General features: G+C 36.0%; 1 protein-coding gene and 1 non-coding gene across 2 annotated transcripts in view; both read left to right on the top strand.

Annotated features, from left to right (window-relative positions):
- Positions 1 to 18,431, top strand: part of Smp_142100 (hypothetical protein) — a gene marked incomplete at both ends in the record, with an annotated part of 47,164 nt that overhangs the window by 6,549 nt on the left and 22,184 nt on the right. The window contains 7 exons of the mRNA XM_018791701.1: positions 2,228 to 2,395; positions 3,539 to 3,916; positions 3,948 to 4,028; positions 4,069 to 4,169; positions 4,210 to 4,270; positions 4,349 to 4,482; positions 5,403 to 5,516. Of these exons, the coding sequence (XP_018645120.1) occupies positions 2,228 to 2,395; positions 3,539 to 3,916; positions 3,948 to 4,028; positions 4,069 to 4,169; positions 4,210 to 4,270; positions 4,349 to 4,482; positions 5,403 to 5,516 (1,037 nt within the window). The remainder of the gene's footprint in view (positions 1 to 2,227; positions 2,396 to 3,538; positions 3,917 to 3,947; positions 4,029 to 4,068; positions 4,170 to 4,209; positions 4,271 to 4,348; positions 4,483 to 5,402; positions 5,517 to 18,431) is intronic.
- Positions 17,931 to 17,997, top strand: Smp_tRNA_01996_Gln_TTG.1.1. Its single transcript has one exon. It is a non-coding gene (tRNA).

The following is an 18,431-nucleotide window of genomic DNA, read 5'->3' as shown; positions in this document are numbered from 1 at the left end:
ATTATAATTTGGCACGCATGTGTAGAGCGTTCACACGTTCAGTCAAAAATAAGTGTTCCGCTCTAAAGTTATATTTTTTTCCAAATGTATTTTGTATGAAAGAAATTGAAATTAACGTATTATATCCGAATACCGTATACGTCTCAGTAAAGTTATAAATTGGGGCAGTAGATTTGATGCTTCACAATAATGTAGGACGTAATTTTCATTTCTTGTTAAACTTATGATCCCTGGAACTACTGGGATATGTATATCACTCTAATGTCATAACAAATTTCAGGATTTGGGCTAAAAGTAATGTAAAATGAGTAGTAACTCGTTTGGAAATTCGTATTGGCTCATTCAACAGATTGGAGATAATTATAGAAGTAAATCGACTTGAATTTGTCAGGTATATGGTTATACAGTTGATTTTGGCAGTCGTTCGCCTTATTGTTTCTAACATCAGCTAAAATTGTAAGTGATATAACATGAACCAAAACAATTTTTTGGGTTTTCATTATAACAGCTCTAAGTTGTTCCGGGTTTAAACCTCCGGATTTCAAGGGTGACGATTATTTCAATCCAGTAATTAACCAGTATGAATGTTATAAATTTATTCGAATTTTTTTTAAATGAATGTGTTTAAAATAATCTGTGGATTCTGATCACATGCTTTAATTTCAAGAAACTTGTAGATTCTTCAGTCTGTTTAGTGTTCAACCTTTCATGTTGGTTTGTTTCTGTTGTAGTGGAAAGTACTTACGAAATCTTAAGGTGTCCACATCACTCAAATATCGTTCTCCACGTCGTTGTTAATAATAAATTGTATTTAATTTAGGTTGTATTTATGGCACATTTTAATTCATAAACCCCAATCTGTACTTATTAGGTTCTTTAAATCTATGAAATTCGCTTTCAAGAGGAATCGGAATGCCACATTGATGAGATGGGTTCCTAACACACCAGTGTAACTTCTGATATCAACTCTCTCAGGTTTGTTACGTCTTAGTTTTTGGCGGACTCATTGTACGAATTACTTTATTAAGCGTGCACTTGTACGTATGTATGCTTATTTTCGTCTGCATGCCCGTTGTAGGACAATACAGTAGATCTTATACTCCAAAATCACTACATAAAAACGGTTTTTTGTGCGCGATTTCCACCATCTATACACAAAGTTCTTATTGGAAATCACATAATCTTTAGAGAGGGGATAAATTCCAAAATTCAAATTCGTCACTGGGTTTCGAAAACTAAAAGACTGATATAATAAGTGGTTTGTACAATAATGAGCTCTAAATCCAAAATAATGCAATATCCTTGATTTCCAGGTGCTTTTTTAAAATCTCGTTTTTATTACCCATATTTTTATATCTTTGATCACAAATTAATATTCGTAAGTTTCAATAAAATCGCATTTTGTCTATTACATCATCCGTTGTGTTTGCTACATCAGAGTAAAATTTTGTTATGTCCGTAAAGTTACTTCATGCTTTTTAATATTAAACATTTATGTGCGAAACTGATTTTCTGCAAAATCTAACGCCTGATTGGTTACAAATAGCCGATCATAAAACTCGACTTGTACTACAGTGTATTCAAATCAGAATTCTTAACAGCTTTTTGGTTACGTATAGTTGTTTGATTTCCGCCATGATGTAATAAGATGTAATTAAGTAACTATTCTGCCCAATTCTATTGAACTAACCATAAAAACCTGACATCAGCGATTCTGATTTCCAATTCCTATGATCTAATTGAATCTAGATTTGTGAACTAATTACAATTCAGTGTGATTTCTACCTGCGGGCTAGATACTACTCATTCTGTCTCAATCAAGGATCAAATGTGTCTTAAGATCTCTCAACCGCGGCGGGCTTTCAATTTCCTTATCATTTGGAGTGCTACTCAATTTCATCTTCACAACAAGTAACTTTGCAAATTCGGTTTGTTACTCAAGCCATTCAACCAACAGTTAGAAGTATTAACTTGCACAGAGTTGAACATTAGTTATTTTCAAATAAATCTAAAGTAGTTTATTCTTGATTTATGCTTATGTTGAGCGGATCTAGCGTGTACACATCACTTAATATTTTTCTGCGCGAAAATTTTGTTCAAATGCAGTTGTGAAGTTATATTAGGGATACTGGTTACTAAAAACTGGCCATACAACATAGTACTCCATACACGCCCAGTTGTCACTACCACATTCTCTGATCTAAGTATTTTGTTTTCTTCCATGTAGGTCAAAATTGACTTCTTCAATCTGTTGAAAGAACAAAAAAGTATCAATCGATACACTCATTGGACTGATGTCAAACGCAAGTTGGATACTGATCCTCGGTATAAAGCTGTAGATTCTTCTTCGAAAAGAGAAGATTGGTTCCGAGAATTTATTCGTAAACTTGATGATGTAAGTTTTTTTTTAGTTTAAACTTGTAGATTCCGATAGTTAATGTAGAGATTGATAGTCTTCAGGTTTTCGCAACTTAACTCTTATTCAAGGTTGTATGATGTGTTGTTGAAACATTAGATATTCAGAGTGATTTATCTGTTAATCCTGATGGACAAAAACAAATCGCGATAATGTAGAATTTGCTAGTCTGTAGTTTAACGAATTATGCGTCTTTTTTACTAACTTTTGTTTATTTAGTAATTCGGATCATCAACGATTTTTTAGCAGAAAGTAGGCGAATATGTTTAAAATTAGTATGTTTATTCTCTGATTAATTCCACTGCAATGTTCAGTATTATTTGACTTCACAAGTTTTTGGTTTTCCATATTGATTTTACTTCGGCGTTTAATAGAAATGGATTATTTATCTTACCAGGTATCATGGAATAGTCCTTGTAGTTTGTGTAAACAAATAGAAGAATTAATACTATCTAGTTATGGACTTGTGAATTAATATTTATAGTCATACAGTCATCGTCTGATGTTTAACGTTTCAAGCTTTCTGCCTGATTTAGAACTTTTTTTTTAACCAAAATTAATCATCGGCTTCATGAAGCTTACTCCCAGATCCTAAGTTTTGTTGAGATGATGGCAATCACAATCACCAGTCATAGATCAGAGGTTCACCATGAAATATTAAATTGTTCTGTCTTTCCTCAAATAAGGTTTATTTCGTCTCCCAAACCACTGCAGATAGTCTTATAATTGTCCATTTACAAAATCTTTCTTACCAATTTTAACTATTATCAAAGGTTAGTTTAAATATTATCCACTGCTGATTTCGCAGCAGTACTTTGTTATCTCACTGTGTATGATAATCGTCGACACATTAATTTTGATTTATATTACAGAGCAAAACATTATGTGAACAGTTCTCCCCGAGTTTGTTTTACTACTACTTTCTTCGTAGATTCCTTCCTAGTTTTGAATAGACGCACATAACATACGGTTCTAGCTTGGCATAGTGTATAGAAGTAGTTATCTCTCTGTATTTTTATTAATATCAATAGGACCTGGGATTGTCTCAGTCAGTCGTTAGCGGTTGTAAGGATATTTTTCATTTTCAGACATCCACGTACACTTTTTTCAAAAAACATTTAGGTTCCCGTTGTTCGAGAAGATAGTTATACGAGGAAAGAACGAGAAAAAAAGGAACGGCAAGAAGCATCCCTTAGAGAACGTGAGAAGGAAGTGAAGGAGGCATTATCGTCTTCGTTGAGGGAAAGAGACAAAGAAAGAGAACAGCATTTGCGCAATGAACAGGAAACGAACTTCCATTCAATGCTGCAGGATATGATTCGTGATCCCAGTCTGTCATGGAAGGAAGCCAAAAAATTGCTCCGTAAAGATCCTAGATGGGAGGCTGTTAGCGATGTGTTCGAACGATCTGAACGAGAAGAGATGTTTAAAGAACATATCAATGGATTGTCTAAAAAATCTCGCGAAATATTTTATCGACTGTTGAACGAAATTGAAGGAGTAAGTTAGTATAGTAATATAGATTTCGCAGATTTCTTTTGATTTGTCGTGGAAAGAAGCGAAGAAGATTATAAATACCGATCCTCGTTTTGAAAAGATTCCGAATGACAGAGTACGTACCTTTTCCCTAAATATAATCTTTTTGTGTCTAGAAGAAAGAATCCGAATATTTATTGTGGGTAGATATGAAAAAAAGTCAGGCGAAAGAAGCCTTTAAGGAACTACTGAAGGAAACCAAAATAATTAACACACGGTAAGTTGGTGTGTCTTTAGTGTTATTATTTATGAAATAGAACCAAAACAACCCTTGAAGAGAATGAAAATCACATTTCAGACATTATGGAGGCTCTTGAGGTTAGTAAATTCACTTTTAATACAGTTGTTGTCAATTTCTTATGTATTTAATTCTTATTAATCGTTTCTGTATTGCAGAAAGATAAAAGATTTATCGCCTTGGATGCTTTTGAGGATGAACGTAATGCTTTGATCGAAGATTATATCGATAGTTTAGACAAAAGACGCACCCCAACTCCATTGTCGATGTCAGGAAAAGATTCCAGTCGCCGGTAGTATCACAACAAGATCAATTCTCCTGCATTTCCATTTTGATCCCATCAGTGACTGCATATTCTTATTCTTCATACAAAATTAGTTTTCTCATCATACTCCTGGAATTTGTGAACAAATTGTGTTGGTTGTAATATTGATACTGTTAAATAAACTTATGTTCATTCTTTACATTTTCTTGATTGTCAAGGAGTGGAAAAAAAACTTGTTTGAATTTATTTTCTCCATTTTGCCTATTTTTAATCGTGTTCGTTTTATGAAATAGTGCTACATGCACTTCATCCCGTTAATAGGTAATGTGTTTAGAAACAAACATAACTTGTAAGCGTGATTAATATGGTATTAAATACTATTACTTATTTCATTCACTTCAATAGGTTTTCGAAATCGTGATGCATCGCAATGCATACATTGGCACTATTTTAAGATTGTTTATTTTCATTGGAAGACAAAATCAAGATTTTTGGTTTTATTTTCATCCATTACGCTGTTCAAGTTCCCTGTTCTTTACTGTGGAGTTAGAAAACTCTAGTGAAGCACGATACTGAACGTTTCTACGCTTGCATTGTTACGTTATAGTTTGAATGCAGTCTTTAGTACACCAACTGTGGTATTGCTTTTCTGCTGTAGGTAGCAAGTTTATTGTTTTTTAGTTCATCTAACTAGCATGTATGTACAAGAATGCTGAACTGCTCTCCTTAGGTTCAACGTTGTTAATACCGTCACCAAAAAACCGATATTAGCCTAGAAATTATCTCTATACTCTTGCGATGCTAGTCAGCATTACATCCGATTTGCCCCATTCACTAATCAGAGAATGTATTGACTATAGTAATGTTCATAGTCAATTGAGTACATATATAGCTTTTTTTAAACCACTGATGATAGTAGGTTAAGCTCATGTTCACATGCTTTTTAGAATACCACTGCCTATCAGTGATATGAGCAGGACATCAGAGTCACATGAGCTGAATTCATGTTCGGCGAATTCAAAAGAAGGTCATTTTTCAGACATACTGCAAGATGCTCCGACGTAAGTTATTTAGATTTCAGTTTATTTTCTCTTCATTCCTTATTTGAAAATTGCTGGTAGTTTTGTGCCGAAAATGCATTTTATTTAACTAGCAGGTAAATTCCCACTATATTCATAGCAAAGTTCTCAATTAGTCATTTATCTTCATTTCAGCTTCGTCTTTTTTATTTTTTAATGCTTTCGCGAAATTTTAACTACATAGGACCAAAACTTCCACATTAATTTGGCAGTTGAGCTTGCCTGTCGTTGTGCTCAATCTAGTCATATTGACGGAAACACTTATTCCTTAAGGTCATGCTGTTCCAGCTAGGATAGTTGTCGGACGCTAAGACTAGAAGCACCAAGTCTGAAGACGGTTGTACTGCTAACTGTACGCGATCGTTGCGTTATTAAGTTGCAGTGAGAAATTTATCATGTGGTAATGGCAGTAAGGTGTTTTTTCCGAGCAACTAGCGGTGCTCCTTTCTCAAAACAGAAGGCTATGAAATTTAGGCCCTAAAATTAGCACATCTTACTTCACCCCGCGGATTCCTTTCTCCAGTGGTAAGGTCTTTAGGGTGCACATCTAAATCATCAAGAATTACTTACTGAAAGGCTTTGTGTGATGCCTCAGTCGGTTGCTCCCTAGGTTTGTGCTCATACTCCTAAATTTCAAAGACTAGGATTTACCACCGCTAGTTGTTTCGTAAAAAACATACTGAGAGGGACTATATACCTGTAACGACAATCTAGATTACACGTTGGAGCTTTCAACGTCCGAGCCTTATATAAAATCGGACAGAGGCGTTTTTTCGTTAGGACTATGGTGTCTCATATCACTGACATTAATTACGTCTCCGGAACTTGCATGCCGGATTGAAGTTTGATCGTTCACTGAATCTTACTTAGTCAATACTGAGAACCTGCCGGACTTTCCCTCTGTGTATCTGGAGGCCTAACAATGAAAAAATGAAGAGTTTATTTCATGGGCGACTAAACAATTCTTTAGTCTACCACAAATGCTAGGGTGTGTGCTACTGATTTCGACAGATATGAGTAGTGTGTATCACCGATTGGAAATAAAAAGCTTGGAACCAGAAGGGTAAGAATATCAAGTAGAAGAGGACGAGAACGAAAAATGATTGGTGTGGAAACGAAGAGACAATTGACATTTTACAAATTAGGTATTTAGTGCGTCGTTCTCAGACTACCAAGTTGTTTAAAGTATATTCGGTTGTCCCTACTGGTGTTGTTGTTCACTACAATCCCTAATTATTTGGAGTTGTGCTCTTGTGGTTTTGTTGCAAAGCACTATTGTGAATCTGCGGGTTTATAGATTTTCGCGATTGTAATTGCCGTGATACGCTAGTTCAGAAAGGTATATCTAATTATGACATCTCTACCAACAGAAAGAATGCTCATTGTTTTACATCAGTAATTGTTTCGATATGGATTTATGGGTATAGATATTTTCTATTCTTAAGGATATGACTTTAAATACTGAAAATTGCAGGTTTAGTTAATCTTCTTGAACTAAGTGCTTCACACAGTGGTTTAACCTTCCAAATTCAATCTCTGCATACGTAATACTAATGTAATCGATTTTGAGTAGCTAAGTTGTTTTAACCACAGTATTAGCCACTGATTGATATGAAATACGCCATCTCAACTAAATGTATTGTCTATTCAATACGGATTTCTTACATGTACATCGATTTTCCTGCTAGATCACTCTTCCTACCTTTCGATAGTTAAAAATTTAGAAAGGGGTTTTCTTGTTGTTTTCTGTCAATCATTGAGTAATGTCTTTTCCAGCTTTTACTGTTGATCGGATCCCGCTGGTCAGATTTACTACTTTTAGCTGTAAGGTAACTTGGCATCCCGATATATTTAGTCAGGTGATAAAAATGAAATCTATGGAATCTCATTACTGTCAAACTCCTCATTATCCTCTTAAAGAATCTTGCATGCTGTATCGATGTGTTAATCATAGTTAACATATAACCTGAGATGTATATCGACCTAATTTACTATACCCACATAAGCATATCGACAGAAAATCAACAAGCTGAGAAGCAGTGGAAAAGAATTAATATCAACTACAATAAAAATTTAAACAACATAATATACAGTACGAACAAAGCAAACAAAATCAGGGAATTTAAAATTATGGTTTCTAGATACAAAGAATTCATGTAACTGCACAAATCCTACTTAATGTCTTATCACCATTTCATTCAATATCCTCAAGTATAAATTAGGTCTACTGTTGCAATTTAGTTGAACACAGCTGGGATTAGCTTTTAAAAGAGCTTATTATTTAAAAAGTTTTAAATCCTATATGATATGATTAGTTTAATCAAACGGTAGATCATTGCATTATATGGTCTTTGTCGGGGAGACGTAAGTGCTCGAGCAGCTTTCACACTGCGAGGCATTGAATCCTATCCCTGCCTTCTCGTGGCGGGGATGTTTTTTACGAAATTGGGAGGACAAAAAGCGAATGTCCGGCGCTTTAACCGGGTTGGTGGATATGGAGAACACCTATAGGAGTTGGAAAACCCTGATTCCAAACCAATGGTGCACATGGGGTCCAGGATCCTAAGGGAACAAGTGGAGTATGAATCAATCGTTGGTCACTGGCTACCATGGAACTGCATCTCCTTAAGATGATCCACTGCCTTGTGGATCAGACCTTTAGGTCAAAGGCTTGTGGTGTGGCCCCTCAAGAAAACCAGCTGCTTCAGTTTGGGCACCTGGACAGTATTACAGCCCTCACACAAATCAAATGAGATTTGTGTGGCGCATATATATCTGGTGCCGCTTTGTACCAGTATTTGTGTTTAAATAAATAAAAAATAATCTGTTAGTGTATGGTCAATCACACTAAATTCAAGATATTCTACTATAGTCGTCAGTGCTCACTGATCAGAACAATTGAATGTTAACAAAGTGATCTTATTGTCAAACACATTTCTGTCTACATAGATTTAAGCATTAAATTAGCTTCTTTAAAAATTGTGAGATAGCTGACATCGGTCACTGAGATGCATCATGTTAATCATTATTTGACTGTTCCAAGCACTGTTATCTTCGCGTTTTCCGTTTTTTTACTTTGTTGTAGCGTAGTTGTATACTTCGATTTCATTCAAAGCAAAATAAGATTCATACAGTGATACTATCAGTTTATTGATTTGATTATATCATCGTGATTGGACTGTAATTTATCAACAATCTTTGAGCGACCTAGAGTGACCTTGTGAATATCCACTTTCTAGGGCTAAGTGATGGCTTTAAATTCGTTTGTGTAATTACGATCATTATTTACAGCATGATGTTAGGGTTAGGAATTAGATTTTAGGGGCTTCATCACGAACTGACATCAGTTGTAGTGTCAAAATGTTATTCGCTCAAATGGATAAATTAACTTTACACCAAAATCCAAGACTTGTTATCTTCAATTTGATTGATTCGTCCTGAAATTGTAGTCCCGCCGTCCTTGTTACTCCGAATTTCTCGCTAGCCTATAATAAACAATTCATTTAAAGTGTCTGTTCTTGTCTATAGAATAGCGAATTACTTGTTTTTCAGTTGTAGGGAGTTTGTAAACATCGTCCAATTTGTTGATTACATCATGGACGGGGTGTAATCAAGAATTAACAACTACTCTCCAACTCTGTGGTCTTGAAGGTCATCTGTACTGTTTCTGGCATTGTCCTACATAAACGATGCTATAGTCTCATACTCAGAGAAAACAGTCACCCAGTGTTTCCTGGTTTCCGACAGTTGTCGAGTTGAAGATTTTGTTTAACATTATTTTTTCACGGTAGACCTACATAGTTTCATTCGCTAAAGAGTGACTTTGTTATTTGACAATATTCGTTCCATTCAGTTGGTCAGCGTAAAACCTGGCACATATTTTGATCTCTCCAAGTTGCCACAACACATCAGCATAGCGAGATACAAGGACAGTAGAAATAGTAACAGTATCAGTGTTAATAGAAAAGATATGGTATAGATAACATGATTTGAGAAGAAATGAAATCACGGAATAAGAAGTACCAGATAATTTTGTAATGCATGATCTAAGAGAAAGTATAGTGAATGCTTCTGTATCATTGCGTCTCATTATGAGTCATGTCAAACAAAGTTTCGAGTGATTAGTTAGGATAATCACACTGACCCTAACCAGGTAGGCAATCTGTACCTACCGAAACATCTCAGATCAACAGTTGATAACTTCATGAACTGATCATAGGTTTCAGTTTCGTCTTCCATCGATTTCTTCCAGACTTACTCATACACTAGCAAATATTATTCGTCGAGATGGGCCTTAGTTTGGCATATACAGTTCTTGTCCTTGGTCGTTTAAGTCGATTTTAGCCATTCAGCTTAAGTATATCATGGATACGTGAATTCACACTGTACCAACTTGTAGGAATTCATTATACTTACATAATACTTAATTAAAACTCAACACTTGATGACTGATAGAACTGAAGTTGTGAAAATTGTAGCTTAAATATGACTTCTAGAACTAATACAATGAATATGTAAGTTAGAACACTAAACACTTCTAACCAACGATTTAGCATTACATTAGATTTGAATAACAGTTAAACTTGACTATTATTGATAATTATATCTTATCGGTTATGATGAACTTTTTAAGGCATGAAACAAATACAGAAACGTAGTTAAGGTGAGAAAGGTCAAATTAATCTTTAACCAATCGAATAGTTTATTTATAAGACATCAATAGTATTTAATTGTTGCTTGACCCGTTTTTATAAATGGCATTATACGTGATTTGGATCTATTTATTTGAATATATAAACATTGGTACGAGGGGGCACCAAATACATATGCTCCACACGATAACAATGGGACAATAGCAGTTATCATTAATTTCTATGAGGGCTGTGATATTTCCAGGGTGCCCGAATCAAAGCAGGTAGTTTTCTTAGGGGGCCACAACCCGAGCCTCCGACCTAAAGGTCTGATCCACCAGTCAGTGGAGCATCGTGAGGAGATGCAGTTCCATGATAACCGGTGAACAACAATGGGTTCATACGCCACTTGTTCCCTTAGGATCCTGGAGCCCATGTGTACCATTGGTTTGGAGTGAGGGTTTTCCAACTCCCCTAGGTTGATCCTCCGTGTCCACCAACCCGGTTAAAGCGCCAGACATTCGCTTTTTGTCTTCTGGACTTCTTAAACAACATCCCTTCTATGAGAAGGCAGTGAGTATTACTTCCTTGACAGTGGCTGTAGACCTGTGGCGATGTGAGAGCATTTTGAGATGAAGAGAGAACTCTCCCCACTCTCGGCCGTACCAAGGCATTTGGATCATGCTTTATAAAGTTGTTGTTTTCATCTGTTTACGTGTGAAAATAAGAGATAGAATTAGCACTAATCGATTTAATGTAAGTCATTAATCAGGGAATTATCCATTCACTCAGCTTTAATTTACGCATTATGTGAAGGGTTTAGTGATACCATCAGGCTTCTCGAAGCTAAATAAACAAGACAAGATTTAATCTTACAGATCAGTCGTTTAAATGGATCAGTGCTCCAATCTTTGCCTAGATTCAATATTCTATAATTTATAGTTTGATAACTCTTCGTCACTAGCTTGGAATCATTGAAAACATAACTATCCTACGTATGTTAATTTGTATTAGTTTGGATTATCTTGTTGATATTTTGACTAAAATGTATTCATTCTTTGTTCTTTGCTGTATGTGTGGATTACCTCGATATAACCCTTATGACACAAGTTCATTTCGAGATGAACCGCACATGATGCACAAATGCTAATTAAGACTTGAAAATTCTATTAAAATATCAACAAAGAAATAATCCACGTGTTACATATGCCTGAGCACCGATTACCACAGCGTGCAATGGTGACTAGTGTTGTAGACGGTCGGAAAATAAATAGGGGCGGCCAAACCAAAACGTGGCATCAGTCCTTCAAGTCACTGAATTCTAGTCTTAGCTATGTTAGTAGATGTAGACTACTTGGTTGGGGTCCGCGTGACTATCGTAACCAATGGTTGGAGACTTTGGGTGACATGGCTCATAATCGATCACAACGGCGTAGGCATATACACTCTTTGTCTGCCCTTAAACTGTGCGATTAAAATTGCTTTATACCTTTATTTCCACGAGCTAATTCTTTCTTGTATTATATCATTATACACAATCTTTCTTTTATATATTACAACCATTGAAGTAACTACTTTTATGAATTTGGTGTTCATCTTGTTATGCTAATGAGGTGTGGCAACATGCGCCAATGCATATATCTGCGTGATCCTACGTTGCAGCTGACTGATTGACTTACAAATTAAATTGAAATTTACACAGGTCGCCCAAATTAGTGACTGTTTTGATTAATTAAGCAGGTAACATTTTGGCATTTGAAGCTCAAGGTACTAGGTTTGAGTCCAGGAGTGAACATCAATCCTGGCATGCAGGTACATCTAGCTGACAAGTCCCAAACAGGACACAATGCAAATCCTTAATTCCACCGCTAGCTACATTCTATATGTTATATCTCGTGGAGAATTATGAATGGTAACTCTGAGGACTATTTATGTACCAATGCGATATGTATATTTCCTATTGTATAATTGGTAAGTGAGTAAACTATTCTTATTCGTGTCCTTCTTATTATAAGCTTTATTTTGACCCATAGACTATTATACGATTTACCATTATTGAGTTATCCCTAGTACATTAATTACTGTTCCCCCTATTCACAGTCATATTTGGTCAAATCTTGTACAAATGTTGTTTCCTATTTTATTATATGATGTGGTCTGTTTGATTGATATATAACACCCAGTATATTTGAGAATAATGATTCATATTGCAGAGGCTGTTATTGGTGTTCTGGGACTAACTGACTGGGCTAGGCAGATAACAGGACTGATAAGTGCTCAAGACTGGTCATACGAATTTTGTGCATTCATTGGATCCGATCGATAAAACACTGCTCCCCTCATTGGCTATCTTATCACGTCATATATTTAACTGGGCACTCACAAGTTGTAACACTATCTATACTATACATCCCACACAGTATTTAAACGAGAATTTGTAGGTCATACCATTGAGTTTAAGGTTAGTGGTTTTTGTTTCCAATTCTAGTCGTCCCCAAGATAATATGTTATTAGTAGGTTAACTGGCTTACTGTCGTCATGATTGAACTACGTCTTACACAACTCATCACTGAAACTTTGTGAATCGTCTGACCTAATCACTCTCATGAAGATTAGTGTTTTTGTCCAGTTAGTAATGATAAGGTGTTAGAATTTCTATAATCATTTATTATATTATTTTAACCATTTTGATACTCATCTTATACGAACTGTGACAATTTAGATATGTCCTAGTTCTTACACCGTAACTACTGAAACAAAATACTAAGTAACTTTGTCACGGTCAATAGTAGTGATTCGCTATACTGTGACCGGTGTTAACCTTCATATTCCATAACACAATATCCATGCTCCTTTCAGTGTAGCTAGTCTATCTTTATTTTGTTTTGAAGTCAGTGCAGATAAAAAATTACGTACATCATTTCTTCACCGAAAAATTTAATAGTGTATAACACTTATCAATAAGTGCACAGATATTTCAGTGTTGTTGGTATTGACTTGATAGTTACTAAAAAAGATGCGTTTTTATATAGTTGAGATCATGAGTCAATTGAAGTTAGACCACCATGGAAAACCTGGAAGCACTGGACGACCGTTTCGTCATATTGTGGGACTCCTCAGCAGTGCGCATCTACAATCCCGCCCCGTGGGATTCGAACCCAGGACCTACTAGCCTCGCTCGCGAGCACTTAACCGATAGACCACTGAGCCGGCATCCAACGGTGTTAATGTCTAACCTCAACCAATCCTCGAAATTGCGCGACCAACTTCCGTTGTACTGAGGTAGATACCTGTCTCTACCTGACATAGGTTAGCTCCACTGGTCACGACTTCTCACTAGAACTCTAGGAATTACCTCATGGAGCCAGTCACTAGTGACCATGAAATCATTATAAGAAGGGGGTTACTAAAATCCTCACAAAACCCCCTTCTGATAAAGATGCGTTTTTGTTGTGGCTATTCAGATCCTCAGAAATCCTGTAGGTAAAATTTTTTATAATTCTCTTGATATGAATTTGAATTTCTGTTTCTACTCATTAAAATGTCTCATTCTTTTGACATCGTTCATTTTTACTACAGTCTTAGTCGTACTTTCCTATTGGTTCATTGTTTTTTTAACATTATTGATTGTTTTCTGTTTTTAAGAACACTAAATGTATTTATACACAATACCTGTCAACTTATTTCATTCTTCATTGGTCTCTTCAATAAATCTTCTCGAAAGGAGATAGAGTGGTTGTTTGTCTTCCAGTATGCCATGATTTGAAGCTGAAAGTGTCTCATTACATATTCAAATCATATCAATATGTTGTAGGATAGTGATTTTTCCAAGAGTATTTGGTCTGTGTCGTCAGTAGTTATCTTTTTTGACCTGAAGTGTCTTTTGGATGCTTTTACACATGTTTCTAGATTGTGCTTGTCTGTCATACTTTATCAACCTTGTCCATTTATAATAAATTTATTTTTAGTTATATCTCAATGAGTAGGCAAATCGTATTTCTGACGTTTCGTGACTTAATGTAAACCACTTCTTCAGTGGAAGTCACGAAACGTCAGAAATACAGTTTTTCTACTCATTGAGATATAATGAAAAATATATTTATTATTAACTTTCTACCGATTGCTCAATTTATTTGAATCTATCAAGTCTGGCTTTGGCATTAATGCTTTGTTCAGCACGTATATATATATCAGTCAGTCAGCTACAACGTAGGACCAGGCACACATATGCGTCGGTCCAAGTTGCCATACCTCATATTAGCACAAGATGAACACCGGATTCATAGTAGTTAATTTAGTGGTTGTAATATATAAAAGAAAGGTTGTATATAAGGATATAGTATAGGAAGGAAGAACATTATGAAGCAATTTTAATCTTAATGTTTAAGGGAAAATAAAAAGTGTATACACACACGCCATTGTGATCGATTCTGAGCCATGTCACCCACAGTCTCTAACCATTGGTTACGATAGTCACGCCGACCCCAACCAAGTAGTCTGCATCTGCCAACATGGCTCAGACTAGAAGTTAATGACTTGAAGGACTGATGCCACGTTTTGGTTTGTCCGCCCCTAACTCTCTTCCAACCATCCCCTACACTGGTCAACATTGCGCGTCGTGGTAATCGGTGTTCAGGCATACGTAACAAGTGGCCCAACCATCTCAGTCGATGAAGATTCATGACCTCATCAACTGATTTACCATCATTCCCTAATACCCTGTGTCTATCCCCACTATTACTTACCCGGTGATCCCAGCAGATGCGAGCAATATTTCTAAGGCATCTGTGGTCACATACTAGTAACCTACGAGTATCTTCTACTCTTAATGGCCATGTTTCACAGCCGTAAAGTAGAACAGAGCGAACTGCTGTGCAGTATACTCGTCCCTTAATTGATAGACGGATATCTCGTCTTCGCCATAGGTGACGTAAGTTGTCAAAAGCCAAACGAGCCTTTTGAATCCATGCTGAGATTTCGTCAGACACCAACCCATTAGGGCTGATCAGACTTCCAAGATAAGTGAACATATATATATATATATCTGAAAGCTTTAGAATGGTGGCACATCAGTAACCTTTTTTGGTTATAGTAGGTCGAATTGTCCTCTTAACACAAGTAGCTTTTACTTGATATTGTTCACTTGAATCTTCCCATTGATGTTTAGGACTGGAATTGATCAGTCTTTTTATTGGAATATGTGCATACTGTGCGTATTGCCTTAATTTACAAGCATTATAAGCAAAGATGGATAGTGGCTAACAGGACTCAGTAGCTAATTGGATGACTCGATGGAGTTTGAAGAGAACGGTACTGGGTTCGAGTTCCAGAGTGAACGTCAACTCTGAGATGCAAGTACATTCAGCTGATGAGTCCCGAATAGGATGAAACGCTCATTCTGGACTCCACTGCTAGCCACTATCCATCTTTGCATATAAATAGCTGTTATTTAATATGTATTGACCACGTTCAGACTACATATAGGATTTGATAAATTAATTCTCAATCTATAAGAACGTGCTATTTAAACTAATTAAAGTGTAATTGTTAAATAAATCGGAAAACATTGATCCTCTTTTCCTTTTGAAAGAAATATAACTTGATTCTATGATACATGTTTTCTGTAACCTGGATATTTATACTGAGTTACGTGCTGTTGATAGATAAAGCTTATTCAGTGCTGGTAACTAATGGAAATTGTTGAATTTCATAGTTTACATTAATGACGGACCTTAGGCAACCAAATGAAACCAGGACGTACTGAATCGATGTTTCGTTCTAGTATGGGGTTCCTGGTTTTCTATTAGTTGTCTAACTAAGGTCAATCTATGATCTGAAGGATGTCCTACTTGGAACTAATTGGTTACTTTATCCATTATTTTCCGTTGCTTCGTGACTAATGTTTATGAATTTAGTTTGTATTATGCACTAACTGCAACTAGATAACAATTGAGAGTTGTAAATATGAATTATTTTACACGTCAACTCAATGATCTAAGTGGTTGACACACGCCCTGACATCTGACAATCTAGGGTCGTTTATATTAGGTATCCCATCATATTATGATGGGAAAACTGTTGTCGTTTGGTACTTAGCGGTTTTCGAATAGTTGTCTCATGAGAATCAGTCCGTGATTTGAACAGAACTTTAAAACCGAACACGCTATAACCAGAACACGTCATACCTACAAATGAATTTTATGCATAAGCATTCATTTCCCGACTTATCAGTGATAACAAACATTTTCTGTCCAAACACAATAGATAGATGACAGTGTTAAATTCTTCCAAGTTTTGTCAAGAAATTAAGCTTTCATTACTCAGTCATATCATTTGTGATCAGTGTCATGTTTGATTGATTGATATTAAGTAGTTGGAATCAATCGTAATAAGTTCTACATATAGAGTTTAATGCTGTTCGATTGACAGACACCAGCAAACTATATGTTCATCCGTCGGATTCCAACTTATACGTAAGATTCCAGTTGGAAACTATTTACCACTCTACTATTCAGGTCGCGATTAACTTCGTGTAAAACTGAGACGATTGGTCACTGATACGTCTCGTCGATTGAACGCTATATTCGTTTCCTAAGCTATTCTGGTAACCCACAGGCTAGAACTACTCAGCGACTTGAACACCAGAGAGAAGACGCAAGTATGAGAGGAAAATACTTAACTGCAAGGTTCGTTCTTGTACAGAAAATCATGGGTATTTATAGATGTTAGCGTCTGTTAAATCAACATCATATTTCAGCCAATCCGTTAACGACATAATATGCTACCGACCAATAGTAGCACGCCACGTTGGAATTCTAGAATGTTCCATTATACTTTGATTTGCTAGGGCTCTTCGGCACCTTTTTGGCCTCTGTAAGGCTCCGTTGAAGTTCTCCGGAAGCCGAATCAACAGTCACTGAATAGCGACCTGTGCTAATCAATCATTTATATCGATTTGTTAAAAAAGGTAATCAGCCAGAGCTTTCTGCTAATTATTTTTTATTTCAGTGTCTATTCATTCAATATATTACAGCACACGAGAGAAATCAGACTTTGGTTATTAAATTAATAAGAATACAAATATTTCATTTGAAGAAAATTCTATTTAAACGTTAATTACATAGCTGTATTACTCTTACAGTTGACTACTAATTAATGATGTTAATCGATATTGAGTGGATCGTTTTCGTATTTATTATTATGTGAATTCTTTTTACTCCATCGTTGGTGGACACGGAAATTCCACCTAGGAGAGTTGGAAAACCCTCATTTCAAACCAATGGTGCACATGGGCTCCAGTATCCTGTGGGAACAAATAGCGTATGAACCAGTCGTTGATCACCAGCCACCATGGGACTGCATTTCTTTACGATGCTCTACCGCCTTGTGGATTAGGCCTTTAAGTTAAAGGCTCCGTGTATGGTCCCCTAAGAAAACTACCTGTTTCGGTCTGGGCACCCGGGTAGTATCATAGCCCTCACACAATTAAATGAACTGACATTTTTTGTGTGTGGCGCTTCCTTGTACCGATATTTATGTGTTCAAATAAATAAATAAAATGACGAAATGATCACGGTGTACTTTCAAAACTTATTAAGCTACATAATTGTACAGACTAAGCAAATGAATTTTGAAAAAATAACAAACAATTCTAATTCATTTAGTATTGTTTGTTTGAATCTTCCCATCGATGTGTTAGGACTGCAACTGGTCAGTCTCTAATTGGCATATGTGCATACTGTGCGTATTGCCTCGATACAGGACTCAGTGGCCAAGTGGATAACGCGATGGCGTTTGAAGCGAAAGGTGCTGGGTTCGAGTCCCAGAGTGAACATCAACTCTGAGATGCAGGTACATCCAGCTGATGATTCCCGAGTAGGACGAAGCGAGCGTCCTGGATTCCACTGCTAGCCACTATCCATCTCTGTTAAACAATTCTAATGTTTTTCTTTAGTGATGTTACATCTATATAATATGTTGATAATCAATCCATTTTAATTGACATTATGGTAATGGTCGTGAATAGATTCTATACAATATAAGCAGTCTGTATTATATCGCACCAAATATACTGTGACTTGGGTTCTTTTTTTAGAATGTTTTCTTTAATTCATTTTTGTATTGGTTGTTTGAATATTCTCATTGATTATTGAGACTGCAATTAATCAGTTTCTTATTGGCATATGTGTATCCTGTACGGATTGCCTAAGATCAAAAGGAGGAAATAGTCATCCTGGATTCTGCCGCTAACCACCATCCATCTCTG

Source organism: Schistosoma mansoni (genome assembly GCF_000237925.1).
Source record: "Schistosoma mansoni, WGS project CABG00000000 data, chromosome 1 unplaced supercontig 0094, strain Puerto Rico, whole genome shotgun sequence".
Classification (NCBI taxonomy): Eukaryota; Metazoa; Platyhelminthes; class Trematoda; order Strigeidida; family Schistosomatidae; genus Schistosoma; species Schistosoma mansoni.
Note: the sequence above shows the minus strand (reverse complement) of the source record. Positions and strands in the feature narration are given on the sequence as shown.